The following is a 16,295-nucleotide window of genomic DNA, read 5'->3' as shown; positions in this document are numbered from 1 at the left end:
TCAAGTGGGAGTGGTGTTTTTCAGAGCACTCACAGGATGTTCACCTCCAAACATCCACTGTCTGGGCTTTCCCAGGGTTGCCTGAAACTTTCCTGAACCTGCTTGGCTACGCTCTTTCAAAAATGCTTAGTCCAAATGGGGTTTCCCAGTGGTGGGATTCAAATAATTTAACAACCGGTTGTTTACAAGAACCATTTTAATAACTGGTTCTGCCGAAGTGGTACGAACCTGCTGAATCCCACCACTGGTTTGCACACTGTGTGGATGGAAAGGTGTGCATGATCAACCATCCTGTCTACATCAGCATACTGTAGTCATCTTCAGTCAGCATTTTTTCGACGTGCAACCAGAGGGATCTCAAAGGGCCTTTCCCCACTTTCGTCCTTCCCCTCTATGCCACGCGCTGCTCTCAGCGCGCAGCATCCCAGGCACGCGCCCGGCAGTCCCCACGACCCTGCGCTCTGCGCGGGGCCATCAAAAGGCGCCGTTGAGAAGAGCGCCTGGGATGCTGCGCGCTGAGGGGTTCGACAGCAGCAGCTTTGGGGCGGCTGCGCTGTCGCCGCCCCTCTCAGTGGGGAGTGCCGAGGGACCCCGCGCTACTCTCCTCGAGTAGCGCGGGGCTTAAGGGAAGTGGGGAAAGGCCCAAAAAAGTAATTGCCGAGAAAATGTGAATAAGAAGAGTTTGGATTAATTCCCCACTTTTCTCAATCTTAAGGAGTCCCAAAGCAAACTCCTTCCTTTCCTCTCCCCACAAACTCCTTCCTTTCCTCTCCCCACAAAAGAAACCTTATGAGGCAGGTGAGGCTGGGAGGGTTCTAAGAGAATTTTTAGCCCAAGGTCACCCAGCAGGCTTCATGTGTAAAAGTGGGGAAACAAGCCCTGTTCTCCAGATCAGAGTCTGCTGTTCATGTGGACGAGTGGGGAATCAAACTCGGTGCTCCAGATTAGAGGCCCCTGCTCTTAACCATACATCGTGTGGCTGCTATACTGCCATTGTGGAATGCCTCTGCCTTTGCAGCGGTAGTAAATCAACAACAAATGATCACCACGTGGAAGCAACCTAAGCTGATTTTGCTGTACACAATACTTTCACACATGCGTGTCCTCAGGTCAAGTGAGGTCATTCTATGAAGCCACATTATGGCTTTGTTCATCTCACTGAGGTTGTGGCTGGGCTAGACCACTTCAGATATTAGGCAGGGGCCTCACATAACTGCATGTTCCACCATACAAAGAAGATTCCTTCTAAGAAGAACATGAGCAGTCAGGTTAAGTGAGAACTGATTCTATGGTAGATTCTGCATGGGCCAAAAACAGCGGTGTGAAAATGGTGTAAAAAGATTTAAAACATTGTAAAGGGGTTTATACCATTTTCACACCGCTGTTTTTGGCCCCTGCGGAACCCAACATAGTCACAGAAAGGTATATGTAGCAGCTTATGAGGGTGGCCCTGAATGAGAAGATGGAGGTGTGCCAGTTGGCTGTTTGCTGCGGTAGCCCAACAGATAAAAAATTGGGACCATGTTAAACATCATCCTCAGAATACAACCGGTTCCATTTGTACCATCATTCAGACACCAGGAAATCCTAAGAATGTTTTCCAGTGAGCAAGTCCCACTGAATGAAAAGGGACTGAATAATTCTGCTTAGGATGCTGCTGTTTTCCTGCCTAAGAGGGATTTTTTTTGTTATTGTTAGCTTTGCTGCTGCTGCTCTGCTATTGCTTGAGACCTTTTGACAATTAAATTTTCCACTCCAATGGCCACGGTTTTGATTCATGATCTGTAGGATGCTTTGGACTAAATCATAGATGTGTGGGGTATAAATATCTTAAATAGAATTAAATAATGAACACAAAACCTCCCTTGGATGGCTAGTCTACACAACTCCAGCTTCATTGGTACTGTAGAATGATGCTAAAAAACTGTGCATACAATTTCAAATCCAATTGGTTGGTTCTGGCATATGAAGAGAGGGTTTTTTTGGGGTGGGGGTGGGGGTGCTGTTTGTAGGAGACACAAGCTCAGGAAATTCAAAACGGCAACCCACCACCATTGCTACTTAAAAGGAGCACCAAATTCCATTAGGGAAATGTATTGTCGAAAGCTGTCATGGCCTGATTCAACTGGTTGTTGTGGGTTTTCCAGGCTGTGTGGCCGTGGTCTGGTAGATCTTGTTCCTAACATTTCGCCTGCATCTGTGGCAGGCCACAAATGCAGGCGAAATGTTAGGAACAAGATCTACCAGACCACGGCCACACAGCCTGGAAAACCCACAACATCCATTAGGGAAGTTCTTTGGGCAAGACTAACTTGGATGGACAGCCACTGCATTCCCTTCAATGGGAGAACTTCCCAGTGTTTTGAGTCCCATGGATCAGATCTGCCTCCCCCGCAGGTGCCGTTAATAATATGCCAAAGCCACCATATGAGGCAACTAGCTAACCATGCATCCTGGTGGGGCTGGTGCTGTCTAGAAGGAGAGGGGGTCAGGACATGACAACGCTTGGGCTTTTTGAGCTGCTTTCACAGATCTCACTGCCTTCAGTAACTGGAGGCCCTGACACCAATTCATTGATTTAATATATTTATTTTGCTGTTTTCTGTAACACACAACAAATGTTGTGTGCTACAGAAAACAGGGCTAGCATATTTGGGGATGGATCCTGTAACTCCCTTCCACTATGACTCCTCTGCTAAGTCTCCTTCCAATAGAGAAGGAATAAAAAAAAATACTTCCTGCGATGGAGAAAAGTGTTTCTTGATCAGAAAAAGCTATTTTTCACTGCTTTCTCTATTGAAGGAAGACTTAGTGGAAGGCAGTCATAAAATCCAGTTTAGTGAAAGGGGATGAAAAGATCGAACCCTTGAAGCCTGAGCATCTTGTAACACTTAAACTTTTCTCTCTGTTTTTTTTTTAAACATATATGTATTTTCAAACCTTTTGGCCTTTGAGATGATTGACCAGGGCTTTTTGCATTCAGAAATCTCCCTACAAAGGAGTAAAGCTACCCATTCTATACATTCCTATGTACAAACTGGACACAAGGGATATCGGTCAAGGGGGAACCTGAAGGAGCAGAGGGAGATTTTTTTTATCCTTTCTGAAATGCATACAAATTTCTGCCTCTCTGCCATCTGTCTTTGCTTAATCAACTGCCTATGTTTTGTACAAGAGCAATCTCATCTTTGGGATGAACACTGCTAAGGACGCTGCAGTGGCTCCCTTTTCAGTTACCCACTCATTTCAATTCTTAACATAGCGCACTGTTGTGTATTGTAATTCAGGGAAAGCGAAAGGCGGATGGTTTACTGGTCCTTTTCAATATGGCCTCCAGACAGCTTCGTCCATCCTCCCAGTAGTTGTCATGGCCGTTGGTGAGTTACTATGGCTCCCATCCGCCTCGACACCATCATTTTGATTGGCGAGGCTGGGGTTAATCAAGTTGTTGCCCGCTGATGCGCTTGGGCAGGAGGGAAGCATCCGTGTGGGCGAGCGCTCTCCCCCTGCCACCATGGAAAACTGGTATGACCCGGATGATGTACCGTAGTACAGATGGTAAGGGGATGGGTTGGTCTGGAAATGTCCACTCTGGTTTTGTGTGGAACTGGGGTACGGAGGGGGAAGGTATGTATGGTGGAAGCGCGAGGCGGCAGGCATGCTGGTCATACTGATGCCTCCAATTCCAGTGGCAGAGGGCGTAGCTGCATAAGGGAAAGCTGCGGACATGGCACCCGAGGGTCCGAAATGCATCCGAGGATCCGAAAACCTGCTTTCGGCTAGGCCTGGTAACGCAGAAAAGGACCGGTCAAACTGACGTGGATCAGAGAAAGGGCTCAGATCAGATGTACCTGTGTTGGGAAAAGAGAGACAAGAATGTTGTTGTAGGGTGGGATTTTCAGCTGTCTCCTATTGCATAGGTCTTGACATGGTCCATTAATCGACAAAAAGGCAGACCTATTAGAGTGCCCATTTTTGTTTTAAAAAATTAACCGCTTAACTAAAACATGCCTGTGCCCATCATAGGGAAAAAAACACCAGAGACCAAAGATCCACCTCATCTAGAATCTTTTTCCATTTTTAGAGCACCCCCGCCCCATGCTTCCAGCAAGCCAGGGTGGCTAGGATGCGGGCCAATATGTCCTTGGCAGACATCTCCCCCATGAGTTTGTCATATAAAAGGAACTCCTACTTGTCCTAGCAGAAGCAAAATATTCTTGAGAATTACCATCATGATTTTATAGGCACAAGCCACTGGGAATTTGTTTTGTACAAGCCGCTTCATCTCAGTGTGGCTTGTATAGGATTAATTCCAGGTAGTTTGTGGCTGAAATTTCCCACTCTAACACCAAGGAAAGCAAAATGAATGCTTTGTCCAAGATGTCTTGTTTTATTTGAACTTAGCCAAATTCTTGTATCCATAATACTCTATATTTTATTGAACCACCCACAAACTGGGATGGTCAGAGAGTTGTTTTTCTGGGGGGGGAGGCCAGATCTCTAAAAGATAATTTTTTATCCCCCTCATCAATGTCCAAGTACTTTCAGTGGGAGCCAGGACTGTTCAAAGGGTAAAAATCTAATGCAAGTCCATAGTATGGATATGCCATGGGCATACAACAGCAGTTCATACATTCAGGTTTCATACCCAGCCCTTTCTCCCTTCCAGTTCCTGCCTTTTCTGTTGTGTAGAACAAAGAAGTCTTAAGTGTCCATACAGGGTGTGAGTATGTCTCTCCAATGTTTCTGGATTTAAACAACATTTTTCATGATGTCTGAATGCAGTACCAAAAGGTTTGCTACCTCTGGGGCTGATGCCTGACAATCACATGAAATCCACTGAATTTTAAGATTTATGCAAGCCCTTTGCAATCATTACAATTTTGGCACTCAAACCATGATTAAGGGTATCGTACACTACCTACAATCCTCCCATATGTGCAGTCATCATGTTGTGTGAATAGTATGATACATGTATTTTTCAGCTTTGGTACACATGTTTGATCAGACACACAGATTTATGAAGAATACAAGGGTCCATTATGCACGGAGAACTTTCCTCAAGGCTCTTCGCTTTGCAGGGGGATTGTAGCGAGGTCTCCTTACATTTCTCTGTGCAAGGAAGTGCCCTACTGCCCGCTGTGCGGCTTGTCTGTCCCACTTCTGGATCATTCCTGGTTGGTCACAACATTGCCAGCTTTTTAAAAAATCCCTTAAATTTTTATACTGTTATTCTATATAGTTATATAATTATTTTATATCGTTATATTGCTATTGTGATAGCTCATTATTATTTTTAAAGCCGGACATTGATCCCCAGAAATGCCTGCAAGGTGGAGGGGGGCGGGGGGGGGGTGGAGAAAGACCAGACGGATGGCAATCCCAAAGCCAGGGAAAATATCCAGGTTTGCCCATTCTCAGGAATCCTGGGGTTTCTGGGATCTGCAGCGCTGTAAGTGTGAGCACATCTGCAATCAAAACTCTGCCCCAAAGGAGACGCACCCTCACTGCAGGGCAGAGCACCGGTGTATAATTGGCAATGCTCATCCATAATGAAGCAGGAAAATATTTGTGCTGCTATAGTCACACAAAATGGCTATCATTTTAGAAGGATCAAGGGGTAGTATGATATCCCCTTAGGAGAAGTTTGAGCACCAAAATTGTAATGATTGGAATGGGCCTTAGACCATTTTGGATTTAGAGTTTCTCACTTCTGGTCAGATCTCCACATCAGTATTAAAAGCAAATACGTGTGGGATTTTGCTGTCAAGTCATAGCTGACTTAGGGTTCTCAAGGCAAGAGATATTTAAAAATGGTTTGCCAGGGCCTGCTTCTGCATGAGCTGAGAGAGTTCTGAGAGAACTGCGACTGATCCAAGTTCACCCAGCAGGCTTCGTGTGAAGGAGTAGGAAATCAAACCTGGTTCTCCAAATTAGAGTTCGACGTTCTTAACCACTATACCCCACTGTTTCTGTAAAAACAGTTTTTAAAATTTTCTGGTATTTTTTATTTAAAAACAAATCACTAAATAAAATAAATACCTCTTAATTTGTGACTATCACAGGCCAATTCAGTTTGCCGCCATAATTTTGTGGTGTGTGGGTGTGTGTACAGCAATACACATGCTTCTATTCTTGATTTCCACCCACAGAGATATAAACACAAATATAAAATTGTTTAGCTGTTCTCTTGGGCTTCATAGCAAAGAAACAGTGTGGCCTTCGCATGGTGAGTCCTCAATCTAGCTAGTCCATCTGCTTTGGCAGACACACACTCACACAAACACAGAGACATGGGGGGAAAATCTGGAGTCTCTGCCAGGCCTTGAAGCCTGTGTGTGGGTGGTCTGTTTGTGCCGATAGGCTCGAAGTACCGGAGCTGATAAACACACCGTTAAAAGCTCACTTACTGTGTAGGTCATGCTATTTCTGTTTCTTTTTGCTCCCTAGAGCCTTAAAAATTAGTATATATTTTTTCTGAATGGCAATATTTCATTGAGGAAAGAAAAGAGAAACTGGCTCAGTGTGGTGAATTCCCCTCCCGCCCCACTGAGAGATTTCCCACCAGAGGGTTGTTGTACAAAGTGCCATATCAAGCATGACAGTTTCATTCCCAAGAGAGGAATCAAGGATGTTACAATGGCCTGGCACTAGGGTTGCAGCTCTTAAACCCTTAAGCTGTCCCCTTTTTAATATCAACCTGATTGGCAGGGAATATCAGATGATGTTCTTTACCTTCATGCCACGAAAAGCTTCAGCTTCCCATTTTCACACTTTATTGTGCCAAATCTCTCCCACCTTAGAGAAAGAACTCCTGCTCTGGACCCCTATGAAGCAGCAGGAGCAAAATGGGGTGGAGGAATCGGCTTTGCTTCTGGCACAAAGCCAGAAGTGATGCCACCATGTTGGGGTGACACTCTCGGATTCACCTGAAAACTTTATGATAACACTATTGAGTTTCAGGTGAATCTTTGAATATCTTCCAAACATGTTGATGTCACCTCTGGAAAAGCACTGGAAATCACACTGCAGCACTGATGTGACGCTGCATGTCCAGTCTCAACCCCCTGAGTTTTCCAGGGGTTGCCAGCACTTTGCTGACAATCCTGCCATATACAAAGCCTCTGGTAAAGAAAGAGGGCATTCTTTGCTAGGCTTGTTGACAAACCTGAAACCCAGGAACAAGCTGGGCTGAGTGGCCCTTCTCATACTGCCTGCTCCACAGGGAGAACTCATCTAGGTCCAGGGCCACAAGAACCACATCAAAGAGCACAGTATTCATGCTCCTGGCTTATTTTTGTGTCTTTTAAAAAATACTGATAATTCCTACATTGCTGTTTTTTATGATTACATGGTGAACAGCCTTGAGCGGATCTCTGGAGAGGTGACATAGACATTTCCTAAACAAAATAATAAGGTAAATTATAACGTATCATGTGATCTTCTTGTGCTTTGGTTCAAATGCCTCGGCAAGGATAGGAGCAAAAAATGCGGGTGGGGCGGGGGCGGGGGCACAATCTTGTGGAACAGCAATGGAGGTCAAATGGGAATTTGGCAAGGTGGAGGTAGAACCAGGGCAAAATGTGATTTTTCAGTATCAACTTGAGGAGACCGCTGTGTTGTTCTTGCTTGTGTTGTTCATCTACCAGTGCAGTCAGAAATAGTATCAAGTGCTTCTAAGTCCATTAAGCCCCACTTAGAATTGCACTGTGAATAATTGCACATGGCTTTGGAACACTTTCAGTAGGAAAGTGACAGAATAAATATAATAAAGTAGTAATGAAATAAAATAGGACAAATTGTTTCTGCTAGATCAACAGTGGTCAATTGCTCTTCTCTGCTCCTTTCCAAACCTCAGCCGAACATTTAATATTCTCTCTGGATTCTTCCTGTGCTTTTTACCCTGTTCTGTCTTCCTCCACTTTTTCCGAGCCATTGCTGGTTGTGAGAATGCCAGCAGATGGCTATCTTGAAATAAACAGCAACCCGGCGCCATTTACCTCTCTGCCGATTGAGCAGAGAAAGGGCTTAGAATTCTTTCGTTCTGTTTCATATGGCTGTAAATAGTATTCCATGAAGAGCAAATTGAAATTTTTTTTAAAAGCGAAGTGCTCAGGGCGCATTTCCCTTTTCTTTTCCTCTCTTAACACACTCCCAAGTTTTTGGAGAGACCTAACTTTATGAGTCTGTGCTTGCAACACTTGGCAATTGACACTGCTGCGAATATAAAAGCAGCAGTGTAAATGTGCTAATTGCTGACGGCTTGCAAAACAAAACAAAAAAATTAAGCATGCGAGTGAAAGAGAGAGCTAGACAAAATGTTCAGGATAGATCTCTGGCCCAGAGACTTCTTTGCCTGCAAGGGACTGATGTGGGCCCACTGGTATGGGGTAGATGTCAGTTAGGGTTGCCAATATCAGGTGGTAGCTAAAGATCTCCTGGGGTTACAATTGTTTTCCAGGTGACAGAGATCAGTTCACCTGGAGAAAATGGTCACTTGGAAGGTGGCCTCTATGGCATTATACCCAACTGAAGTCCCGCCCCTCCTCAAACCCCTTCCTCCTCAGGATCTACCCCCAAAATCTCCAGGTATTTCCCAACCCAGAGCTGGCAACCCTAAGGTAAGCAGGGGCATAACACCCTGCAAGTTCCTAGTGCTGATGCAGACAAAAATATTATTGGTGTTCTAGTAGTGGGTTGGGATCCCTGACAGGGTAGCTACTAGGGTTACTAGTGTTTGGTCCAGAGACATTAAATTTTGGTCTCATTCTTGGGGTGACAGACTGAAAACACTTGACCAACAGCTGGTGGCTTCTTCTAAGGCTTTGGCACATGACTGCTTGTGGAACAACATGAAGATCTTGCTTCACACAAGGGGGGCAAGGTCTACATCTAAAGTGGTAGATCTCCCATAATAGCCCCCTCCCCATACCCCACTGCTGCTTCACAGACTGGTGGGAGGGATTAAGGGGGTTTGCCAGTGCTGCAGCAATGTGCAAAAGCAGAAGTGATATTATTGCATCACCCCAAATGCAATGATATCACTGCTGGTTCTTTACCAGAAGTGACATCAGGCTTTGGTGTGACACTGGCAAACCTGTTCCCACCTCATAGTTTTCACCCCCCAAGTTTTGTAGTATCACATGCACTGTGGGAATTTTGTGCCTCTCAGAAGCAAACCATCTATTCATGACCATGGCAAACAAAGAGAAGTGGCTTTAGTCTCCCTACATTGTTTTTGTTCCTGTAAATCCCTCCATGGAGGTACCATGACCTCTACTATAAGAGCTAATGTGCGTCTAGAAGGCACAACACTCCCACTGCATGTGCAATACAAAGTTTTCATGTTGTTCTTCAACACACAGGTGGATTTTGTAATGTGCAGGTGGAGCCTGAATAGGTAATCTGGCACTAACAACTGAGCCACATTTTCAGTTTAGTGGGTTTTTTTAAAAAAAGCACCTGTGCATGTATGGTGAACAGTTCATCTCTTGAAAGCTGCCAGAGGGTGATGATTTGGAGAGCCTATTTTATGTAAAATGGTTGAGGGATGCACAAGAGTAGATGGCTTTGTTACCCCCAACCCTAATCTACCTCACAGGTTTGTTGTGAAATAGGGGAGGGGAGAGAATCATGTATGCTGCCCTGACCTGCTTGGAGGAAGAGTGGAGCAGAAGTGTATTCAACAAATAAATGACAGGATGCTAAAACATGCTCTTCAAGCAAATGACTTCCATGGCATTTTCTGTCCACAAAAACACACAGAGAGAAATCAGATGCAGAGCCCCAAATCTTTCTTTCCTACAGATGAACGGTGTTGTGTGCAAGCTTATTTTTAAAACAGGAGTAAATGTGTTAGTACCAAAAATGTTGAAAATCCAGTACCAGAGGCTACAGTCTCCTTCTGCGTTGCGAGTGGGGGGCCGGCCTGAGGATAAGGGGAATTCAGACTTTTTATGCTTTTACTGACTTTTGCCTCTTTGCTCTCTCTGCAGCCGGAAGAGCCAGCAATGGTTATTTTCCCCTCTGGCACGCAGCATAATTGTGAACAGAATTCACTGGCTAAAGTAAAAGCCACCACAGAATTTTATGGCTCTGAATTTTATTTTTATTTTTTTAACTACTGCTCGACTTGTATTTCTAGGTCCCCTCCCCTCCCGTCTTGCTTCTTTCCTCAGGCCCTGGCAATTCCAAGGGCGAGTATTTTGCTTGTCACACTGCCAATCAAAATATTTGAAGGAAATGTTTATTTTCTTCTCGAAATCGTACCAGCTGCTGCCTTAACTGAATAAGCCTATTTAGAGGTAAGAATTTCTCCATTGTGAGTGCAGAGCCATGGGCCTGCACACTCCAAATATCTAACCCGATCTATCAACGGAAATGGCAGCACTCTCGATCAGGGAACTGGGAAACGAAGAATGCATGTTGAACTAGAAGTGAGAGTCCCGATGGGTGTAATTTTGTAGTCTCCTGGGACTGACCACTCTCTCTGACTTGTTAGGGGTGATGGAGGTCAGTGGCATCAAAAAGGGTGTCATGTTTGCTATCCATTGTCAGCTTCCCCCCCCCCCCCCTTTAAATTGTGGCTGCCAGTGCCTTCTCTCTTTGCCAAGCAGTGCACAATTTGGGTTTCAAGCTTCGCAGACCTTGTCCAGATCAAACAAATCCCAATGCAAGGAAAGTCTCTGTTTTCATACCAGCCTTGGAGAAAATCAAGATCTTCAGCTGACTTAATGGATTCTGAGAAGCAAAGGGGGGAAACTGAGGGGAGGTGGGAGCTTTGTTTTTTTCATCTGGAAGCAAAATGAGTTGAGGTCATAGTTCAGCAATGAAGCATATGCTTTGTGGATAGGGATACAGTATGGTGCGGAGGTTACCATGTCAGATGCAGGTCTGAAAGGGACAAGTTCAAAGCTCTATTCGGCTATGAAGGTAGCTGGGTGACCTTGGATGGTCACCCTCTTTCCAGGCCAAGCCCAAGTCAACCCCACAGGGTTGTTAAGAAGGATGATGTGGAGGGGGAGGGGGATCATGTATTCCGCCCTGAGTTCCTTGGACAAACACAGGAAAAAGTGTACCAGATAGAGAGGTTTGATCCCCAACATTTCCAGTTATAAGGATTCCTCAGGGAATAGGGATGGGAAAACTTTATGAGATCTTGGGTTAGCTGCCATCTAGAAAGACCAATGGTCTCATCCAATTTAGACCACCTTTCTAATTAGAGGAAATGGCAGGGCCTCCCTGAATGAGCATGCTACCAGCTCCAGGACCACTGTGGTGTTGTTCACTGGCTACTGGGATAACATTAGGGAAACAATTCCTGCTTATACATTATACTTGCTTAGATGGCCTTTGGTAAAGTTCTCATTAATGCATTTGTAAAATTCTGCCCCTGCTCAAGTCCAGACATTAAGCCCTACACTAGTGCCCACATAACTCAAAGCGAGGGTGGCATATCTGGAGGCAGCGGGGCCAGGGTGCACTGGCATTTTATCAGTGTAATACCAATACTAGCAGGAACTGTATGATGACAGGAGGAGGAGGAAGAGGCAGTTTGGATATATACCCTGCTTTTCTCAACCACAAGGAGCCTCAAAGTAGCTTACAAACGCCTTTCCTTCCCTTCCCCACAACAGACACATTGTAAGGGAGATGGGGCTGAGAGAGTTCTGAGAAATCTGTGACTAGTCCAAGGTCACCCAGCAGGATTCATGCGTAGGAGTAGGGAAACAAACCTGGTTCAGCAGATTAGCGTCCACCACTTTTAACCACTACACCATGAGCATGTCCACAAAGAATTATGTGAGACCTGAACACACACAGGTTCCAGATTCAACCATACAACAGTCAGAATGTCAGAACAGGATTGGAGAGGACCGTTAAAATCCCTTATTCAGCCCTGCAGCTTACTTCATGCTCTTGGGCCAATTACTTTCTCTGCCTCTCAGCCTAACCTGCTACACTGGTCTACACTGCTGGTGTCCCATAACACCTGACATCATTTATGGCTGAAAAGGTAGAAGTTATATTGTCACATTGTGGTAAAACCCTTGGAAGCCACTGAATTCCTAGGTTCTTAGAGAGCTGCCATAATGCAGTGAGGTCACTTCTAGTATTTCATCTGGAAATAACATTAAGGTATCACAGTGATGCCAGTTCCACTCATCCCTTCTGTCTCCCACTGCAGAGCTGCAGAGCTGACCAGGGCTGGCAACCCTAAATCTGCTGCATGGGATAGTTGTAAGGACAAAATGGAGGCAGCTCTAAAAGTGACTCTATATCCATTCTTTCAAAGAATAAGTTGATGTTCTTGAATGAGCGTCTGCAAGCTACAGAACAGCCACAGGGCCTAGGAAGGGCTGTATTTAGCCATGTGGCATGCAACCGCTGTCCAGGATGGCCAAAAGTTGACTCAGTGTACATGCCCAAATCACATCTATTTCTAGGCCAAAGACTAATTAGGTGCATTATCTGCTTTATTTTCAAAATATGTATGTACAACTTCATTTTATTTTTAACATGTTGTGGTATAGCTGGAGTCATCACTAACACGAAGGCAAGGAAGTAATTTTTTTAGCATAGATGAACGTCTGGCACTTTTGTTGAAGTGGGTTGGGTCCACAGGGCCCCACTGCCAATGACGTATAACTCAGTGCTGTTTCAGAAAATCACCATGCCTCCTACCTCCCATGTTTACTTCAGGTTTGGCGACTAGGGGGCTGGGCAGAACTTAGCCAAACTTGGGGGTAAAGCAAGGCCAAGCAACTGCCAATTGCTGATCCCTAGTCCTCACTGCTACAAGTTGTAGCCTATCAACCTACGAACATCACAAAACGTTGCATGTTATAACTCACAACCGAGTGCAGTGGTTAGGGTGTTGGGCTGGGGAAGTGGGTGTCCAAATCCTCCTTCTGATATGAAAGCTGGGTGATCTTGGGCCAGTCACTGACCCGTTCCACAGTTAATTAAAATGTTTTTAGGCAGGCAACAAAACATTTCCACATTGTTTTTACTCCCAAACGTTTTATTTCCAGTCTCAAAATGTTTTAAATGAATCTCCTTCTAAAACAGTTATTGAAGCTGAAACATGTTCAAAACATTTTCACTTGCTGTGCATATCTCTTTAAAATGTTTTCCACTCCTCTCTGCTGTCCCCGAACCGCCTCCTCGGCACCATTTTGTGGGCTCACTCTCTTTCCCTCCTTGCCTGTTTATTAAATCATTTCTGTGAGTTTTTTTAAAATGGGGGGGTTAATCTTTGATGTATTGCGTACACCAAGCACAAAAATCGTAGCACGAGGCTGTGAAGCAATAAATCATCAATTTGACAACAAACTCAAAAAAAAGCAGGGGGAACCCACGTAATGACACCCATGATTCATTTCCAGGGGGTAATTGACAACATTTTACAAATGTTTTACAAATGTTTTAGGAGATTTGTGTGGAAAGGGCCTCTCTCTCCCAGTCCAACCTACCTTACAAGGTTGTTATGAGAATAAAATAGAGGAGGGGTAGAACTTCATAAGTGGCCTGAAGTTCATTTGAGAAAGAGCAGGATAAATGATGGACAGACAGATAGAATGATTGATGGATGGATAGACATACGTATGGACGTATGGGAATAGTTGAATGACTAAAAGCCCCGAAAAACATGCCAATCAGACCATATTGGTTCCTTCTGTCCTTTGGAAGAGAAAGTACAACACACAATATATTCACTTTTCCCAAATACTTGCTTTATTTTCCTTTGGAAAACCATCTTGTTGCTGCCCAGCTCCCAGATGTTTTCAGTCATTAAGAAGTGGTTATTTAAGCATGTGGCAGGCCTTTTGGAGGCTTACGAAGCAGCTTTTCAAAGTGCTTGCTGGATGAATATAATCAGGGATTTACTTCCTAAAAGGGAGAAGCCAGGCCATGGGCTTGACTGAAGCCCACACCCTTAGAAACCTCATACAATTGTGAGGGAAATTCATTATGAGCATGCCCAGGGCAATTCTATGATTCTTTCACTCTGCATGAAGACTGTTTCTTAGTACAGATGAGGGCAGCTTCCCCACTGTAGGGCCTGTACATCATATTGCAGAGAGTCATGAGACTTATGAAATGCCTTTCAAGGCTGTTTGCCAGGTAACATAAATGCTAGGCCTCAGGAACAGGGTTTGTGAGAGAGTATGGCAGTGATACAGTAGCCCTGTCAATGCGTTTGGCTGCCAGCCTTTCCCCTGCCTCCTGCAGCAGTCAGGCCTCTCACTATGGCCACAGTTAGCCAAGGAAATGGCTGGGCATTGAACAGCAGGCAGACAGTATTCAGACTTCAAAAACAAGCTTTGGCCTGTTTGTGACAAGCACTCAGCCCACCAGAAACCATTAGAAATAAAGTAAAATCAGAGCAGTGACTCATACAGAGACACAGCAGGAAGCCTCCTATATAGGAGTGGCTATCTGTATCTCACAACAGAGTAGTGGTTCTCCCAGTTTTTAGATATCTAAGGCTTCCTGCTTAATTATCCCTAGAATGAAGTTTTTGCAGAAAATTATCAGCTTGTGAAGGTGATCATGGTTAATTCACTTGCAAAGAAATGTCATCTCTGCTGTTCAAAGTAGCATCCAGAAGCAATGTAATATCTTGAATAACCCCAAGGAGACAAAACTGAGAGCCTCAATATGTTTTGTGAGATATCTAGTCTTGGTTCAATGATTCTAGTTCAGAGACTAAACCCTGAGGGCAAACAGGAAAAAGAGAGCGAGAGAAGGGGTGGGGGGTGGGGGCTAAAGATTTGGCAGTGCTGACAGAACACCACACCTCACTATATAGAAAATTCAAAACATGCGGCTAGCTTTGAAAGCAAGTGTTAAGTTGGCACTTCAATTCATACTCACCTGCCAAATCTGTACCTACAATAGCTCAGTAAATCAAATTTTAATAAGAAATAAGATGTAGCCTACCCTCCTGCTCAGGTGTAAAGTGGGGCAAAAAAATGTCCTGCAAAAACCAGTCATTTTCTGTTTCCTCAGCCCAGTAAGGCATGTATGAAGCTAGACCAGTGGTGGCGAACCTATGGCACGGGTACCAGGGGTGGCACTCAGAGCCCTCTCTGTGGGCAACGCGTGCACAGATTTCGTCATGTGATAATAGTGTAATTATTTCAGGAAGATTATTAGCATTAAACCTAAGACCAAGTTTTGGGGAAGCAGTGTAGGTAATCCTGTTAAGCGCTGTTAAACCCTACTGATTTTCATGGGAAGAAACGAAAAGTGATCCGCTTCATCTGGGAGTAAAGCTTGGTTTGTGCGGCAATGCTTGGTTTTGCTTCTTGAGGAAACCCTCCTAGGGTTAGAAGTGATTCACTCCTGAAAATTGGCCAGTTGCGCAGTTGCTTCAAAGCAAAGTCACTGACTACCACCAAGCTTACTCCTGAGTAACGCGCACCTTGGAGCCAACCGTTTTTTCTATACTTAAACCTCAGTATTCAGGTTAAATTGCCATGTTGACACTTTGTGATAAATAAGTGGTTTTTGGGTTGCAGCTTGGGCACTCGGTCTCGAAAAGGTTCACCATCACTGAGCTAGACTATCTGTGTGCTATCAGATTCTTGGGTTCACAAGAGGTCAAGGTGGACAGACAGATAAAATTATGAATTGAGAAAGAGATGCTGATTCTACACAGGACACAAGCCCTAGAGGACAAATATCAGCCCCAAGTATTAGATGGATCTTCTCCATCACACATGGATTCAATTTTTCTCCATTGTGGCATTCACAGTGTCCTCTCCTGTTTTTATTCTCACAACCCCGAAAGGCAAAGTTAGACTCAGAGAGAATGAATGGCTGACTTTCCCAATGACCTTAAAGGTCTCTCAGGGTTAAGGTTGCCAGTTCTGGCTTTGGAAATTCCTGGAGAATTAGGGTGAAGCCTGGGGAGTGTGGTTTTGGAGAGGGGAAGGATCTCAGTGTGCTTTAATACCATAGAGTTCACCCTGCAAGGAAGTCATTTCCTCCAGAGGAATTGATCTCCCTAGCCTGAGGATTGGTTGTAATTTCAGGATATCTCAAGATCCCAGCTGGAGGTTGGTAATCCTACCCTGGGCCCAAATCAACACTGGTTGTCACTGAAAAGTTTTGCTGTTTAGAAGAGACTAAATCATGCCTTGAGAAGGACTTTAGAAAGGCTTTGATTTAGTTGGGACAGGTGCACAGACACAGGGCATGAACCTGGTCAGCAGGGACTTTTGTAGGCTATCACATGCTCATGTACCACGATCAGGCCACACAGGTGGGTCCTTGGCATTCTACAG

General features: G+C 44.7%; 1 protein-coding gene across 1 annotated transcript in view; it reads right to left on the bottom strand.

The window, feature by feature from the left end:
• Nucleotides 1-3,292: 3,292 nt before the first annotated feature.
• The window catches only part of RUNX3 (RUNX family transcription factor 3), an 84,168-nt gene continuing 71,165 nt past the window's right edge, over nt 3,293-16,295 (bottom strand). Inside the window, exon 5 of the mRNA XM_048501029.1 lies at nt 3,293-3,851. Within this exon, the coding sequence (XP_048356986.1) occupies nt 3,322-3,851 (530 nt within the window). The 3' untranslated portion in view covers nt 3,293-3,321. The remainder of the gene's footprint in view (nt 3,852-16,295) is intronic.

Source organism: Sphaerodactylus townsendi, linkage group LG06, assembly GCF_021028975.2.
Source record: "Sphaerodactylus townsendi isolate TG3544 linkage group LG06, MPM_Stown_v2.3, whole genome shotgun sequence".
In the NCBI taxonomy this organism is placed as follows: Eukaryota; Metazoa; Chordata; class Lepidosauria; order Squamata; family Sphaerodactylidae; genus Sphaerodactylus; species Sphaerodactylus townsendi.
This window is presented reverse-complemented; position numbering and strand designations above follow the sequence as displayed.